The following is a 13,225-nucleotide window of genomic DNA, read 5'->3' as shown; positions in this document are numbered from 1 at the left end:
TCAGAATCTTACTAGATTTTGGAGTGAGGGGTATGTGGTACTTTAAAGTAAGAAATTTTGGTAGCACTGCCCACTAGTTAGTTCTGTGCCTCTCCAGACCCACTGAATTTGTGCTGCTATACAGGTGGTCATTTGGGGTGCTGTTGTGGGAAATTTTCACCCTGGGAGGCTCCCCTTACCCTGGTGTGCCTGTAGAGGAGCTTTTCAAGCTGTTGAAGGAAGGTCATCGAATGGACAAGCCCAGCAATTGCACCAATGAACTGTGAGCACATGGGCCAAAATGGGCAAACTGGGAGGAGAATGAAAATGTATTGGGGGGGGGGGGAAAGCTGGTGGTTGATGCAATTTCTTTCTAGTCATTCTCTTCTTACCCTTCTATTCAACCCACTTAATCTTATCTGGATATTTCCCATTCTCAACCCTTGCCCCAGGTACATGATGATGAGGGACTGCTGGCATGCCATTCCCTCTCAGAGGCCTACCTTCAAGCAGCTTGTAGAGGATCTGGATCGAATTGTGGCCCTGACCTCTAACCAGGTACAACTATCCCCTCCTGGGTTAGAGGAATAGCAACCCAGATGAATGGCTTCTATCCAAGTTTGAAAAAGCTTCCTCAATATATAAAAAATGATTGTGCATGTATAACCTATATCAGATTATTTGCTATATTAGGCTGGGGGGAAGAGTGGGAGGGAAAAAACTTTACAAAAATGAATGTTGAAAACTCTTTATATATAATTGGAAAATTAAAGAAAAGGATATTGAAAGAAAAAGTTTACTCCCTGGATCTTCAATTTTTCAAACTTTTGTAAATTCCAGACTTCCCTCTTTTCCCCAATTCCTTCAAATATGTCTTATTTTTTTTCCCTTGTATTTGTCTTACCTCCTTAAGGAGAGGAAAAGGCTACGTCTTTCCTGCCCATTTCTCTTTATCTATGTTTGTATAGGAGTACTTGGACCTGTCAGTACCCCTGGACCAGTATTCACCCAGCTTTCCAGACACCCGCAGTTCTACTTGCTCTTCTGGAGAGGATTCAGTCTTCTCCCATGACCCACTGCCTGAGGAGCCCTGCCTGCCCCGACATCCAGCCCCACTGGCCAATGGGGGACTCAAACGGCGCTGACATTCCCCCACAATGAACTCCACAAACTGATATCCTTACCCTGATTCTTGGTTGGGCTCATCTCCCTTCCTTTTTTCCTTCTCCCTGCCCACAGGAGTTGGCTGCCCACAACTCAAGGCCTTCCCTTTGTTGCCCATCTCCATCCCTCTGAGCTGATTTCCCTTCCATCAATTAATGTCAGCATCCTCTTCTGGGAAAAAGGGAAAAAGAGGTACTTCCAGTGGGCTACTCCAATTCCCCATATCCTTGGACCAGAACCTCTCCCTGCCTGGAAGGCAGAGAGAATGGGGAGTGGGCATGAAAGTGGAAGCTAAGTGGGCTCTCTGCGGTACTGTTTTTATTATAACTTACTAGCCTCCCACAAGCTAGTGGCAGGTGCCTTGTCCTCAGGCCACAGCATGGGGAGGCCAGTCAGTGCCTCAGGCCCCCATTGAAGGTGACCTCAGCTCCAGAAGGGTGGTACTAGTGGCTTATTAATTCCAATACTAATTTGCTTTGCTGACCAAACACACCTGGTACCAGAGGATGGTGGGGCAGAGGCTGGGGGCAGTCTGTGGCCCTGGGGCCCAGCCCCATCCTGGGGCTTTGTATATAACTATGAAGAAAACACAAAGTGTATAAATCTGAGTATATATTTACATGTCTTTTTAAAAGGGTTGTTACCAGAGATATACCCATTGGGTAGGGCGCTCCTAGTGGCTGGGAGACATCAGTTGCTATATATTGAAAAAAAAGAAAAAAGAAAAAAGGAAAAAAGTTTTAAAAAAAGGTCATATATTTTTTTGCTACTTTTGCTGTTTTATTTTTTTAAATTATGTTCTAAATCTATTTTCAGTTTAGGTCCCTCAATAAAAATTGCTGCTGCTTCAGTTTGTATATGAGTTGTATGAAAAGGGAGAGAGGAATTTTGGGAATTAACTGAGAAATTGAGATTAAAATGTACTGGGGCTACACTGTCTTTGTAAAGGATGTGTGCCCTGTAGTTCCTATTTGTCTTTCCATTCAATTAAGTTTAATTCAAAAATGTATTAAATGCCTACTACATGTGCAAGGCACTGAGGACATCAAGAAAAATCCACACTACATCTTCTGAATCTTGTTAGAGGTTCTGGTCCTTCTAGAATGGTCTAGGGATAGCACCAGAGCTCAGCAGTGGACAGGAGCCTCCTGCCAGAGTGCCTGCCCAAGGAGTTGGGCATCAGGCCCAGGCCAGAGCAGCCCTTCACAACAGATTATTTCCTTATAGGAAGTTGTTGATTCAGGCAAGTGCTGGTTGCTCCCCTTAGGAGTTGGGGGGACTTGAGCTACAGACCATTCACAATACTTCTCTGGCCTGGGGGTGGGGGGGAAGAGCCAAACCTTCCTAGGCCCTGGGGCTCTTTACTTCTCAATCCACACCACAAATGATTCTCCCTAAGTCAGGCTACATCCAAGCCTCTCCCTTGGCCACATCACAGACTGATCCTGGCTTTCCCAAGGCTCTTCCAGTTTAAAGTCGGGCCCACCCCTCCATGGGGGTGGGGGATCCTAGGGAGGTTTCAGCCCATTTATAATTGTGCTTTCTGCTGCCACCTGCTGGGCAATTTCCTGTACTGTTAGTGAAGCCTCCCTCCCCTTTCCAATCACCCCCTCTCTGCTCCTCTTAAGGCTCTTCCTCCAGACTTTCTAGAATCCCACCCTCTGCCCCCTGCAATGTAATGGCAAATTCAGGATGTTGCTCATTCCTTTGATTTCTGTGGGGAAAGTGGAAACGGCTGCTTTCATGTTTTAATCTTTTGAGTTGGTCATTTTGTTATAGTTCAAAGGTGACACTTGTGCAGTTGTTTCTGTTATCCTTGATTCCTCTCTATCTGTAAAACTGTCAACCTTACTGCAATTTGGTTGTGTGTGTTTGTATTTAAAAGAAGCATGATCTAGTGAACAAAGCCAGGAAATTAATCTCAGCTATATTGCTATTTACTATGGGACTTTAGACTGGTCCCTTTCTTCAGTTTTCCCATCTGTAAAATAGTGATAATAATTTCTGCCTTGGCCCTACCTCACAGGAATGTTGTGTGAATGGATGGATGGAAAGAAAGTCTATCAAGTGCTTTATGCTCCTTGGGGAGAGGTGCTGGAGAAAATACAAGGCACTATTATTATAAAATTGATGTCCTTGCTGTTATTACTTAAATCACCCATGAATTCCCCAGAGTATTGAGCTGACTGTCAAATGAAAGACATTTTGATTGAGCTGATAGAAAATGAAATGGTGGCTTCACTTAGATGATCAGATCGGGTCTCCTGGGGCACAGTTTATCTAATGAAGGCATTAGGTTGAAAGAGAAGCCTGTCAAGGTGCTGAATCTGTATTGTCTACCAAGGGTTAAAAGACATGAGTCTAGGATCACAGCAGAACTAACTGGCATTAATCAATATTGCATTGGGCCTTTCCAGTCTCTTCTAACTGCCACAACACAGGGATCCCTTTGTCCCTTGGTGCTGCTAATTCAACCTATTGATCTCAGGTAGGTAAGGTTCAGCATCAAATGAAACAAGAAGTCAATTTCATCAATAATAATAAAGTTGCAGGTTGCCAACCAAACTACAGTTGTATGAGACCAGCAAACTAAAATCTCTTTCACATTAAACAAATTGGCTATCTTAAATACAACCTAATTGAGCTTAGATGTGTACAACAATGGGAAATTTTTAACCCATGGTTTAGCATTACATACAACTTAACAATCTCTATGTGATAGGAACTATAATGATTAAAATTTAGAATTAGAGTATAGGTGTGGCAAATGCAGATTCCTAAATAGAAACAGCTACTGAAAATCTCACCTACTTTAGCTATGGTAATTAATCTTTTCCCCAGTCCCACATTCTTCCCTTCCCCCCCAAACATTATGGGCCAAGAATGGCCAGATATGGGGATTATAGGGTCCTTTATATAGTGTATGTATATAAACTACCATCTAAGAGAATACCAGGAGTGAGTAGTACTAGATAAAAAATACCACAGAAAAGCCTAGCTATCAGAGGCAAGGAAAAAAAAAAAGAGCCTGTCATCAACCTTTCTCTGTGCCTGGAAATAACTGGGGTGGGGGGGGTGGGGGATGGAAAAGGTAGATATAAACCTTAACATTAACAATCAAGAGAAGATTGCTTTTAGACTAGCAGTTATAGCCATTCTGGAGCCACTTCCCTTATTGAATGATAAATATCTTTCAACTACAGCCAACTAGTCTAGTTTGAGATTAAATAAAGTCTTATGTTTCTTACTTCAGGAAGGCTATGTTTAAGAATAAGATTGGCTATAACAGCATGGCACTTTTTAAATAAGAGTCTCAAAAGTTATATGGCTAAGAATTTGTCTTTGACTTTCTAAGATTCCAAATCATTCAATTTAAGATAAGTTGTGCTGAAAAGAGAGCATGGTCTCAATTGTCAGATGCAATGAAAAAGTTAAAAGTTGACTGCTGGTCAGAACCATCTAAGGGCTCCCCCTTTGGTTTAATCATTCTCACTCTGCCCTGGAAAAGGACAGAAAGAATTCTAGCACATTCTGCTAGTACCTATGAATCACTGGACAGAAACAGAATTAAGCAAGTTAACTGGCTAATCTTTCTCTCACATTCAACCTTTAAAATTTGAGCTTAGTAAACTAAAAAAGAAACACCTCACCACTTTAGAAATGTGAAAGTTTATTGTGAATTACCTTGCTAGGCTAGTGCCAAGACTCCATAGAATGTTGCATTAGCACAGCAGGGGATTCTTAATGTCAAATAACTAGAGTTGATTAGGAGTACAATATGGTGATGATCCCCTGCTGAAAGAGAGTCAGAGGAACCAGTTTAAAGTGCAAATAATTTTTAGTTTTGAAATAATGTTAAGTTATTCATTTAGGTGGTTCCAGCCAGTCTGAAGAACCAAATTTAAGTTTCACTTGGTTTTTAAATGGTACCCAACTAACGGCTTTCAATTTCCAGGAAATAAAAATAACTGTTACCAGCTAAACTGGTAACATTTTTCATCTCCCAGATTTCTGAAACGTCTATTCCCTCCCTAGCTTCTCTAAAACTAAGAAAGCTATTGGTCATCTCTGTGGCAATCTTCCAGCAAAGGAAGTCATCACTTAAAAAAAAGTTTTTAAGTAATAAATAAGTATCTGAACATAATATTTGTTATTGGGTAACACAGACAAGGACAATTAGACCTAAACAACCTCCATGACTAACAAAAAAAAGTCTGATTTGTGAAAGACTTAAATAGATCTGGGAGGGAAAAAAAACACCCAACCCAAACAAACAGTTAAGCCACCAACCCTAATTATATTTCCTAGCAAAATGATGGCTAATGAAAGCCATATGTCCTAACATAGTGGCAGCTCCTTCCCAGACTATTCTGCAGCCACTCCAGGCCCAAAAGGAGATGTTAGACAGAATGGCCACTCAGCAGCCAAGTCCTGCTGGCTGCCAATGTGTTTTTAACTCCTCACTCTCCTTTAAGAAGCTTTCTCTTCTCTCCATCAGAGCAGTACCTCTTCCCCTGTCTTAAAAGTTACTTGGTGGTTAAGGGCTTTGCTCCCATTGCAAAAAGACCACAAGTGAGTAGCATAAGCATTTCAATTCAGGGATAGGAAATGTGCAATATCATGCCACTAGCTAATCAAAGAAGAGGTCAGGCTGATTAAAAGTCCTGCTCACTGATTAATGTGTTTTCAAATGCCCCAGCAAAGACATCATGTTACAGGAGGCTAAGATCCTAAAGAACAAAAGTAGAAGCCATCCTATACAAAAGATTTTTCCCTCAGGGGTGCATAAATTGTAGATGTCCATAAAACATGACCACTGTAAAAGCTGCACATTCTACAATTCAGTCAATAATAAACAGGTGTCTTTACATGTTTACAATTTGTGAAATTAGAAGTAAATAAATAGTGGCAAAGAAATGAACTTTCTGAAGACTATGAGCTTAGATTCACTGCTAATATCACCTGGATAGGTTTCAGTGCCTCAAGGAGTACTGCTACAATGACAAAATAGTCATATCTGAAGAGGATATCGACAGCTCAGTCTGGAGTTCCTTTACCTTCTGAGGTAGGGAGATGGAGTAGGTGAATGGATTACAGCATCATCTTCAAGTGGCCTTAGACTCCATTTGCACTAGCCTTTTTGCTTTGGGATGAGGTTTGTGATTTGACCTGATCAGTATAGATCAAAAGAAAATAACATAACTTTAGAATTAAGGCGAGGTTTCCAATGTTAATGCTCTGAAAGTCACAAATTAATTTCCTTGGGTCAAGTCATGTCAAACCATTATGATCTAGGGGCGGCTAGGTGGCACAGTGGATAAAGCACTGGCCTTGGAGTCAGGAGTACCTGGGTTCAAATATGGTCTCAGACAATAATTACCTAGCTGTGTGGCCTTGGGCAAGCCACTTAACCCCATTTGCCTTGCAAAAAAAAAACCATTATGATCTGGTAATCTGTTTCTTGGTGAGTCAACAAGCATTCATGTATCTCCTCCTTGCTTGGTGAGGAGGGAAGAATGGGGGAGACAGAGGAAGTTCACATTCTAAGAATCCCAAAACAGACTTCTTACCAGATGCATCGTATACTTTAATTACAAGTACCCTGAACCTGTGTCAAGAGTTTCAATCACCAGCACAGAAATATATTGACCTTCAAGGAAAGATTGCTACTGTCTTCTCTCTGCTCTAATCACTAGCTTCTATTATTTCTTCACTGTTTGAACTGTTATGTGATCCCTTATTCTAGTTGGAGAATTTAATCACTGAAGGAGTGAAAGTATTCAGGTGACTTTTACACAAACGATCTATAGAAAATGGGGTTAGGGGATGCACTTAAGTCAAGATTTAGATTTTCCTAATATTTTTTGACATAAAGATTCTGTGTAAGATTCATTCCATGTGGAAACAATTTCTAATTGGCAGAAGAAAATAAGGATGTGCCTGTATTGTAATTAGACTTTAGACTTAGCATGTTTAAGTTTGATACTTGATTGTGTTTGTGGATAGTTTACTTAAAAAAGTCAAAACTGTAGTCGTTACAGGATGACTACACTTCAGCCTACAACATCCTGTTTAGAAGCAATGAATGATTATGCAGTGTTTCACAACTGTTCTAGTCCTAAACTATAAGTGCCCTTGAAGATAAACAAAAAACAAATAATCCCTTTCCCTTTTATTAAAATGCTTACTCTGGAAGAAGAAATAGATTCTCCAGGTAATGAGACAGGGGGTGGTGGTGGTGTAACAGGTGTCGGTTTTTTAAATTCTTCAATCTGAAACAATAAAATCAGAAATCATGTTAATAAATTTAGCAACAATTCAATTCAGAATACAAACATCTAAAAGATACTGCATTAAATCATGTACACATTTGTGACTACCAAGAAGTTATAATAGCTATTTTTTTTATTCTGGCAGTGTCTGAAGTCTGAAGGCAAATTAAACACAGCTGAAATGTACTAAGTTTCATAAGAATGAACCAAACAGTTGATTAACTCTTCCTTACTAAAGAAAATAACTGTTGGGTTAGCATTCCAGTTATTCAAAAGGTTTTTAAATAAAGAAAAAAAACCTGCCAAATTGTCTAACCTTTGTTCCCTAAAGTTGAGGCGCAAAGTCCACCAGAGCCTCTTTAGATTCAAATAAAGAGGATGGTGTTTCTTTAGGAGCTTCTGTTATTGGAAACTAAGGAAAGGTAAGTTCGTTGTTAGTATTTTATGCTCACCATAATAAGTCTACTGTCCTCCTAAAAGTCCAAAGAAACACCTCAGCAATAGTCAAAGCCTTTTTAAAACATTTAATATTTATTCTCATTTTGTACAAATAATGTTTTTTATACATTAATAAAATATTCTTGTTTAAGAGTAAACAAAATACCCCCTCTGCCCCCCCCCAAATATAGACTCGCTTGAAAGGGGAGAGAAAAAAATTAAAATTAAAAAAATAATGGTAATAATTGTAGGTATGGCCAGGTGGCACAGTGGACAGAGCACCAGCCCTGGAGCCAGGAGCACCTGAGCCCAAATCTGGCCTCATACACCCAACAATCACCCAGCAGTGTGACATGCATGCCACCCCAACCCCACTGCCCTGGAAAAATCAAAAAAAGAAAAAAAAGACATAAAATAAAATAGTAATAATAGTAGGGGTGGCTAAGTGGCGAACAGAGCACTGGCCCTTGAGCCAGAAGCACCCGGGTCCAAATCCAGCCTCAGACACCCAAAGATCACCCTGCTATGCGGCCCCAGGCAAGCCACCCAGCCCCATTTGCCCTGCACCCCCAAAAAATAATAAAAAATTTGCTTCAGTCTGTGTTCCAACACCACCAACTCTGTCGTGGGTGGATCACATTCTTTATGGTAAGTCCATCACAAAAGTTACTTCCATATTTTTCCACTGTTACCACTGTGATCACAACTCCCTCCTTTCGTATTTCTCCACTACCATGTACTATATTTTCTCTCTCCTTTCACTCTGACTCTGCTGTAGGGTAACTGAGTGACACAGCAGACAAATCCCTGGTCCTGGGGCCAAGAGGCCCTGAGCCCCCATACCACCCCTTAGGCCCAGCATCCACTTGAGCCTATGGTCCCGGAGAGGCCATCCAATCCCAGCCCCTTGCAAGAAGTAAAAAAGAAAATGTGTTATATCTGACCACTCTCCCCCCACGTTTCCATCCTCTCCTCCTTCATTCATATCCTCACCCCTTCCCCCTGTCCCCCCACTCTCCTTCTTACTACAGATGTCTATACCCCATTGAGTATATATGCTGTTTCCTCTCCTAGCCACCTCTGATGACAGTGAAGATTCCCTCATTCCCCCTTGCCTTCCCCCCCTTCCATATCATTGCAATGGCTCATTGTAACAAAGAAAAATCTTATTATGTGAAATATCTTGGCCTATTCCCCCTCTCCTTTTTCTTTCTCCCATTACATTTCCCTTTTTTCTATTGACTCCATTTTTACACCATATTTTATCTTCACATTCAGCTTTCTCCTGTGCTTCATCTATAAAATCTCCTTCTACCTGCTCTGTTAATTGAGAAGGTTCATATGAGTATTATCAGTGTCATTTTTCTATACAGGAATACATGCAGTTCATCATCAAGTCCCTCATATTTTCCCCTTCTCCTTCCCTTCTCTATGCTTCATCTGAGTCCTGTATTTGAAGATCAAACCTTCAGTTCAGCTCTGGCCATTCCAACAGGAACATTTGAAATTCCCCTGGTTCATTGAAAGTCCATCTTTTTCCCTGGAAGAGGACATTCAGTTTTGCTGAGTAGTTGATTCTCGGTTGCATTCTAAGCTCTTTTGCCTTCCAGTATATTATATTCTAAGCCATACAAGCTTTTAATATAGTTGCTGCTAAGTCCTGTGAGATCCTAATTGCAACTCCATGGTATTTGAACTGTGTCTTTCTGGCTGTTTGTAATATTTTCTCTTTGACTTGGGAGTTCTGGAACTGGGCTATAATATTCCTGGGTGTTGGTTTTTTGGGATCTCTTTCTGGGGGGAGGGAATTGGTGGATTCTCTCCATTTCTATTTTTCCCTCTGCTTCTAGGATATCAGGGCAATTTTCCATGTAGTAATTCTTTGAAAATGATGTCAAGGCTCTTTTCCTGATCATGACTTTCAGGTATTCCAATAATTTTTAAATTATCTTTCCTAAATCTGTTTTCCATATCAGTTGTTTTTTCGATGAGATGTTTCACATTTTCTTCTAATTTTTCATTCTTTTGGTTTTGAAGTATTGAGTCCTGATTACTTGTAAATTCAGCAATCTCCCTGAGTTCTATTCTTTGTCTGAAGGATTTGTTTTCCTCAGAAAGCTTTCTTATCTCTTTTTCCATCTGGCCAATTCTGCTTTTTAAAGCATTCTTCTCAATAACTTTTTGAACTGTTTTATCCATTTGACTTATGCTGGTTTTTAGCATGCTATTTTCTTCAGCATTTTTTTGGATTTCCTTGACTAAGCTGCTGACTTCATTTTCATGTTTTTCCTGCATTTCTCTCATTTCTTTTCCCAGTTTTTCTTAAACTTCCTGCATTTCTCTCATTTCTTTTCCCAGTTTTTCTTAACTCCCTCATTTGATTTTCAAAGTCTTTTTTGAGCTCTGTCATAGCCTGAGCCCAATTTCTGTTTTTCTTGGAGTCTTTAGATGCAGGAGCTTGTGATTCCTCATCTTCAGACTGAGTGTTTTGATCCTTCTTGGGATCATACATAATGTATTTCTCAATGGTGTTCCTCTTTTTTCTCTCTGCTTGCTCATTTTCCCAGCCTCAGCCTGTTTTGGGGCTGCTTCCTGAGCTTTTGGGACACTCCCACAAGAATCTCAGTGTGTGAAGCTCTGTTTTCCCTCCTGGTCTGTGAATGACCATAAGCACCACCCCCTGCCACAGGGCTGAGGTGGGGTGGGGTGGGGCCCTTGCTGTTCTATGGGGGGGGCCTAGACTGCGATCAGGATCTGAATGTGGTCAGAACCCCAGAGTCCTGTTCCAGGGGCAGAGCTCAGCAGTCTCTCTTCACTCCCCTCCCTAGGTTCAATGGGCTCATGCCCTGGGGGCTCCTGCTTACAGACTCAGCCTGCTTCTGTTTCCTGCCTTGGCCACACTGCTCACCATGTGCCATGAGGGCTGGGCTTCATGGCTTGCTCTGGCAGAGGTTCCCCCCCTCCCCCAAGTTGTCCCTGGGGCATAGGTCAGTAAACTCCCCCGCCCTGGCTCCCAACACCCTGGGGCTGCCTCTGGGAAGTTCTTTTGCTCTGGCAGGCTGCCCCTCCAACCCCGGGGGGCAGAGCCTTTCTGCTCTTTTCCAGGTTACCTTGAGTAGGAGAACTGCCTCACTGTGTCCCTCTGTGGGTTCTGTCTCTCGAAAATTTAGAGTCCTTAGTTTAGAAGTTTTATGAGAGAGCACCTAAGAGAGGATCCTCTCTAGTCGCCATCTTGGCGCCACCCCTCCAAAGCCTTTTTAACATTATTAAAAAGCCCCAAATTCCTCCAGTTACACCCTTTACAAGCATGAGAAATGAGACAGAGAAATATAACTTTAACTTTAGGTTTGTGAATACTAAATAAATCACATACCAGTATTTATAATTATAAGGTACCAAAAGTATATTAACAATTCTAATTCTATACTTGTTTCAAAAAGCAATCTTTCTCAATTACTCAGTCCTCTAAAATGTCAGCAGTATTGGTCCATCTTGGTCAGAGATATTTGGGGAGTTCTCTGTTTTCTCTTTTGTTTGACACATTTCAGATGAATAAGATAATATTTGTATAGTATTTGGCAGAGTGTCTGGCATAGAATCTGTGTTAAATACTTATTCCCTTCCCTGCCTTATTTGACAGCTAAGAGTTCACTGTAGTCAGTGATAAACTTCAAGCTACATAATAGCCAATATAATTTATTTGAGTATTTTAATTAACATCATTCTAATACATATACTTTCCCTTCAAGAGCTAAGCAGAGAAAAATAAAACATGCTTTTTACAATAATAACAATAAATGAAATTACATAAGAATTCAGATTTATACCCATCTGACTAATACTGATTATTGAATATAGTATACGGTTGTTAGCAGAATGGAGTCTACAGGGCAAAAGAAGATAGAATGGCTCTCTCAATACCAATTCACTAAAAGTCTATATGTCAGCAAATTCTGGATTTCTTAAAAGCCATGTTCTAGGAAAAGACTAATCAGAATAATAAACATTTATTCTGATATTTTAAGTACTTTGTATTTGAGAGCTTTGAAAGAAAGATGCTATATAAATACAAAGTGGTGGTTAATGTTAATTTGTTGCCATAGTCTTCCAAATCCTTTATAAGATAGAAACAATTTTATTTTATTACTAAGGAAAGTTAATGATGAAGATGGACAAGAAAACCAAGAAAACGTAAGATAATCAAAAAAATACCTATGAGAGTGTCATCTGATCCCAATGCTCACAGTTTTAGATTCTCTTTTACCATACTCTAGGAAAGGAGTCCCTAAGGTATGGGGCTAAAAATCAAACATTTCTTCTAGTCCAGTCTCCAAATCTAGTCTCAAACATCTGTGGCTTAGTTGCCCTCCTGGGGTGTTGGAGCATTCCCAGGATGGTTTAAAGATCCATGTCTACTCTAAAATATATTCAGAAATTTGAACCAATTCCTACCTCACCTAGAAACATCTTCCAGATCAGACTCAGAATTGCCTCCTTATCTCAGGGGTCCCTCCAGAAATGGGTTAAATTTAGACTTGGGTATGATATACATGAAAGGGTAGGAAGGAGGGCAAAGTAGTTTGAAAATGGACATTACTTGGGATATAAATTTCATACTACAATTTTTTTATTTTTTGTAAATTTATTTAAGGCAATGGGGTTAAGTGACTTGCCCAAGGTCACACAGCTAGGCAATTATTAAGTGTCTGAGACCCAATTTGAACTCAGGTCCTTCTGACTCCAGGGTCAGTGCTCTATCCACTGTGCCACCTACATACTACATTTAACAGAAGTATTTCATGTTTAAGTGATTTCCCCTGGTTCACAAGAGTTAACAAAATTGAGGTTAGAACTTTTGACTCATCACTCTTGGCTATTTAATGTTTGATACCAAGCAGCAGCAGTCTTCTCACCAGTGAAAATTAAGAGTCAGAATCGAGAAGGCATCAAAGAACACAGAGAAGTAAAAGTCTTCTCCTTTAATGGAACTACACAAGAAACACTGTACTTTATTCAATCTTATGTCCTATACTAGAAATAGATAAATTTAAAATACTAGGAAGGTTAAGTATAAAAGAATACTGCAAATGGCAATGAAAAGGATTAAGGAGCAGATTTATATAGGAAAATGAAAAGAACTTAAGCTCAATGCATCCCTTAGGGATGTAAATTTAGGCATTTATAGACTATAGTCAGTGCCACTGACCTTCTTGAGGTTTGTCACCGGAAACTCCATCTCCTAACAGCATTTTCCTCCATCTCCTCACCAGGCTTTCCAGATTTCCTTCAAGCCAGAGATGAAGCCCCACCTTCTGTTTTAAGAAGTCTTTCCTAGTCCTCCTTAGTCTAACCTTAATTTATCTTGTAAGCAT

The 13,225-nt window shown here is 40.3% G+C and overlaps 2 protein-coding genes across 18 annotated transcripts in view; one reads left to right on the top strand and one right to left on the bottom strand.

Moving 5' to 3' along the window:
* Positions 1–1,912, top strand: part of FGFR1 (fibroblast growth factor receptor 1) — a 68,181-nt gene extending 66,269 nt beyond the window's left edge. For all 9 annotated transcript variants that reach the window (XM_074208835.1, XM_074208836.1, XM_074208839.1 and 6 more), the window contains 3 exons: positions 125–262; positions 432–537; positions 948–1,912. In XM_074208835.1, the coding sequence (XP_074064936.1) occupies positions 125–262; positions 432–537; positions 948–1,124 (421 nt within the window). In that variant the 3' untranslated portion in view covers positions 1,125–1,912. The remainder of the gene's footprint in view (positions 1–124; positions 263–431; positions 538–947) is intronic.
* The window catches only part of LETM2 (leucine zipper and EF-hand containing transmembrane protein 2), a 31,905-nt gene continuing 20,420 nt past the window's right edge, over positions 1,741–13,225 (bottom strand). For 3 of the 9 annotated variants that reach the window (XM_074208846.1, XM_074208842.1, XM_074208854.1), the window contains 3 exons: positions 7,332–7,415; positions 4,828–6,312; positions 1,741–1,840 (listed from right to left, as the gene is read on the bottom strand). In XM_074208846.1, coding sequence (XP_074064947.1) covers positions 6,259–6,312; positions 7,332–7,415 — 138 coding nt within the window. In that variant the 3' untranslated portion in view covers positions 1,741–1,840; positions 4,828–6,258. Of the gene's footprint in view, positions 1,841–4,827; positions 6,313–7,329; positions 7,416–13,225 lie in introns of those variants that run through there. The other 6 variants (XM_074208845.1, XM_074208843.1, XM_074208844.1 and 3 more) reach the window with 6 other exon arrangements.

This window comes from Macrotis lagotis, chromosome 1 (assembly GCF_037893015.1).
Source record: "Macrotis lagotis isolate mMagLag1 chromosome 1, bilby.v1.9.chrom.fasta, whole genome shotgun sequence".
In the NCBI taxonomy this organism is placed as follows: Eukaryota; Metazoa; Chordata; class Mammalia; order Peramelemorphia; family Peramelidae; genus Macrotis; species Macrotis lagotis.
Note: the sequence above shows the minus strand (reverse complement) of the source record. Positions and strands in the feature narration are given on the sequence as shown.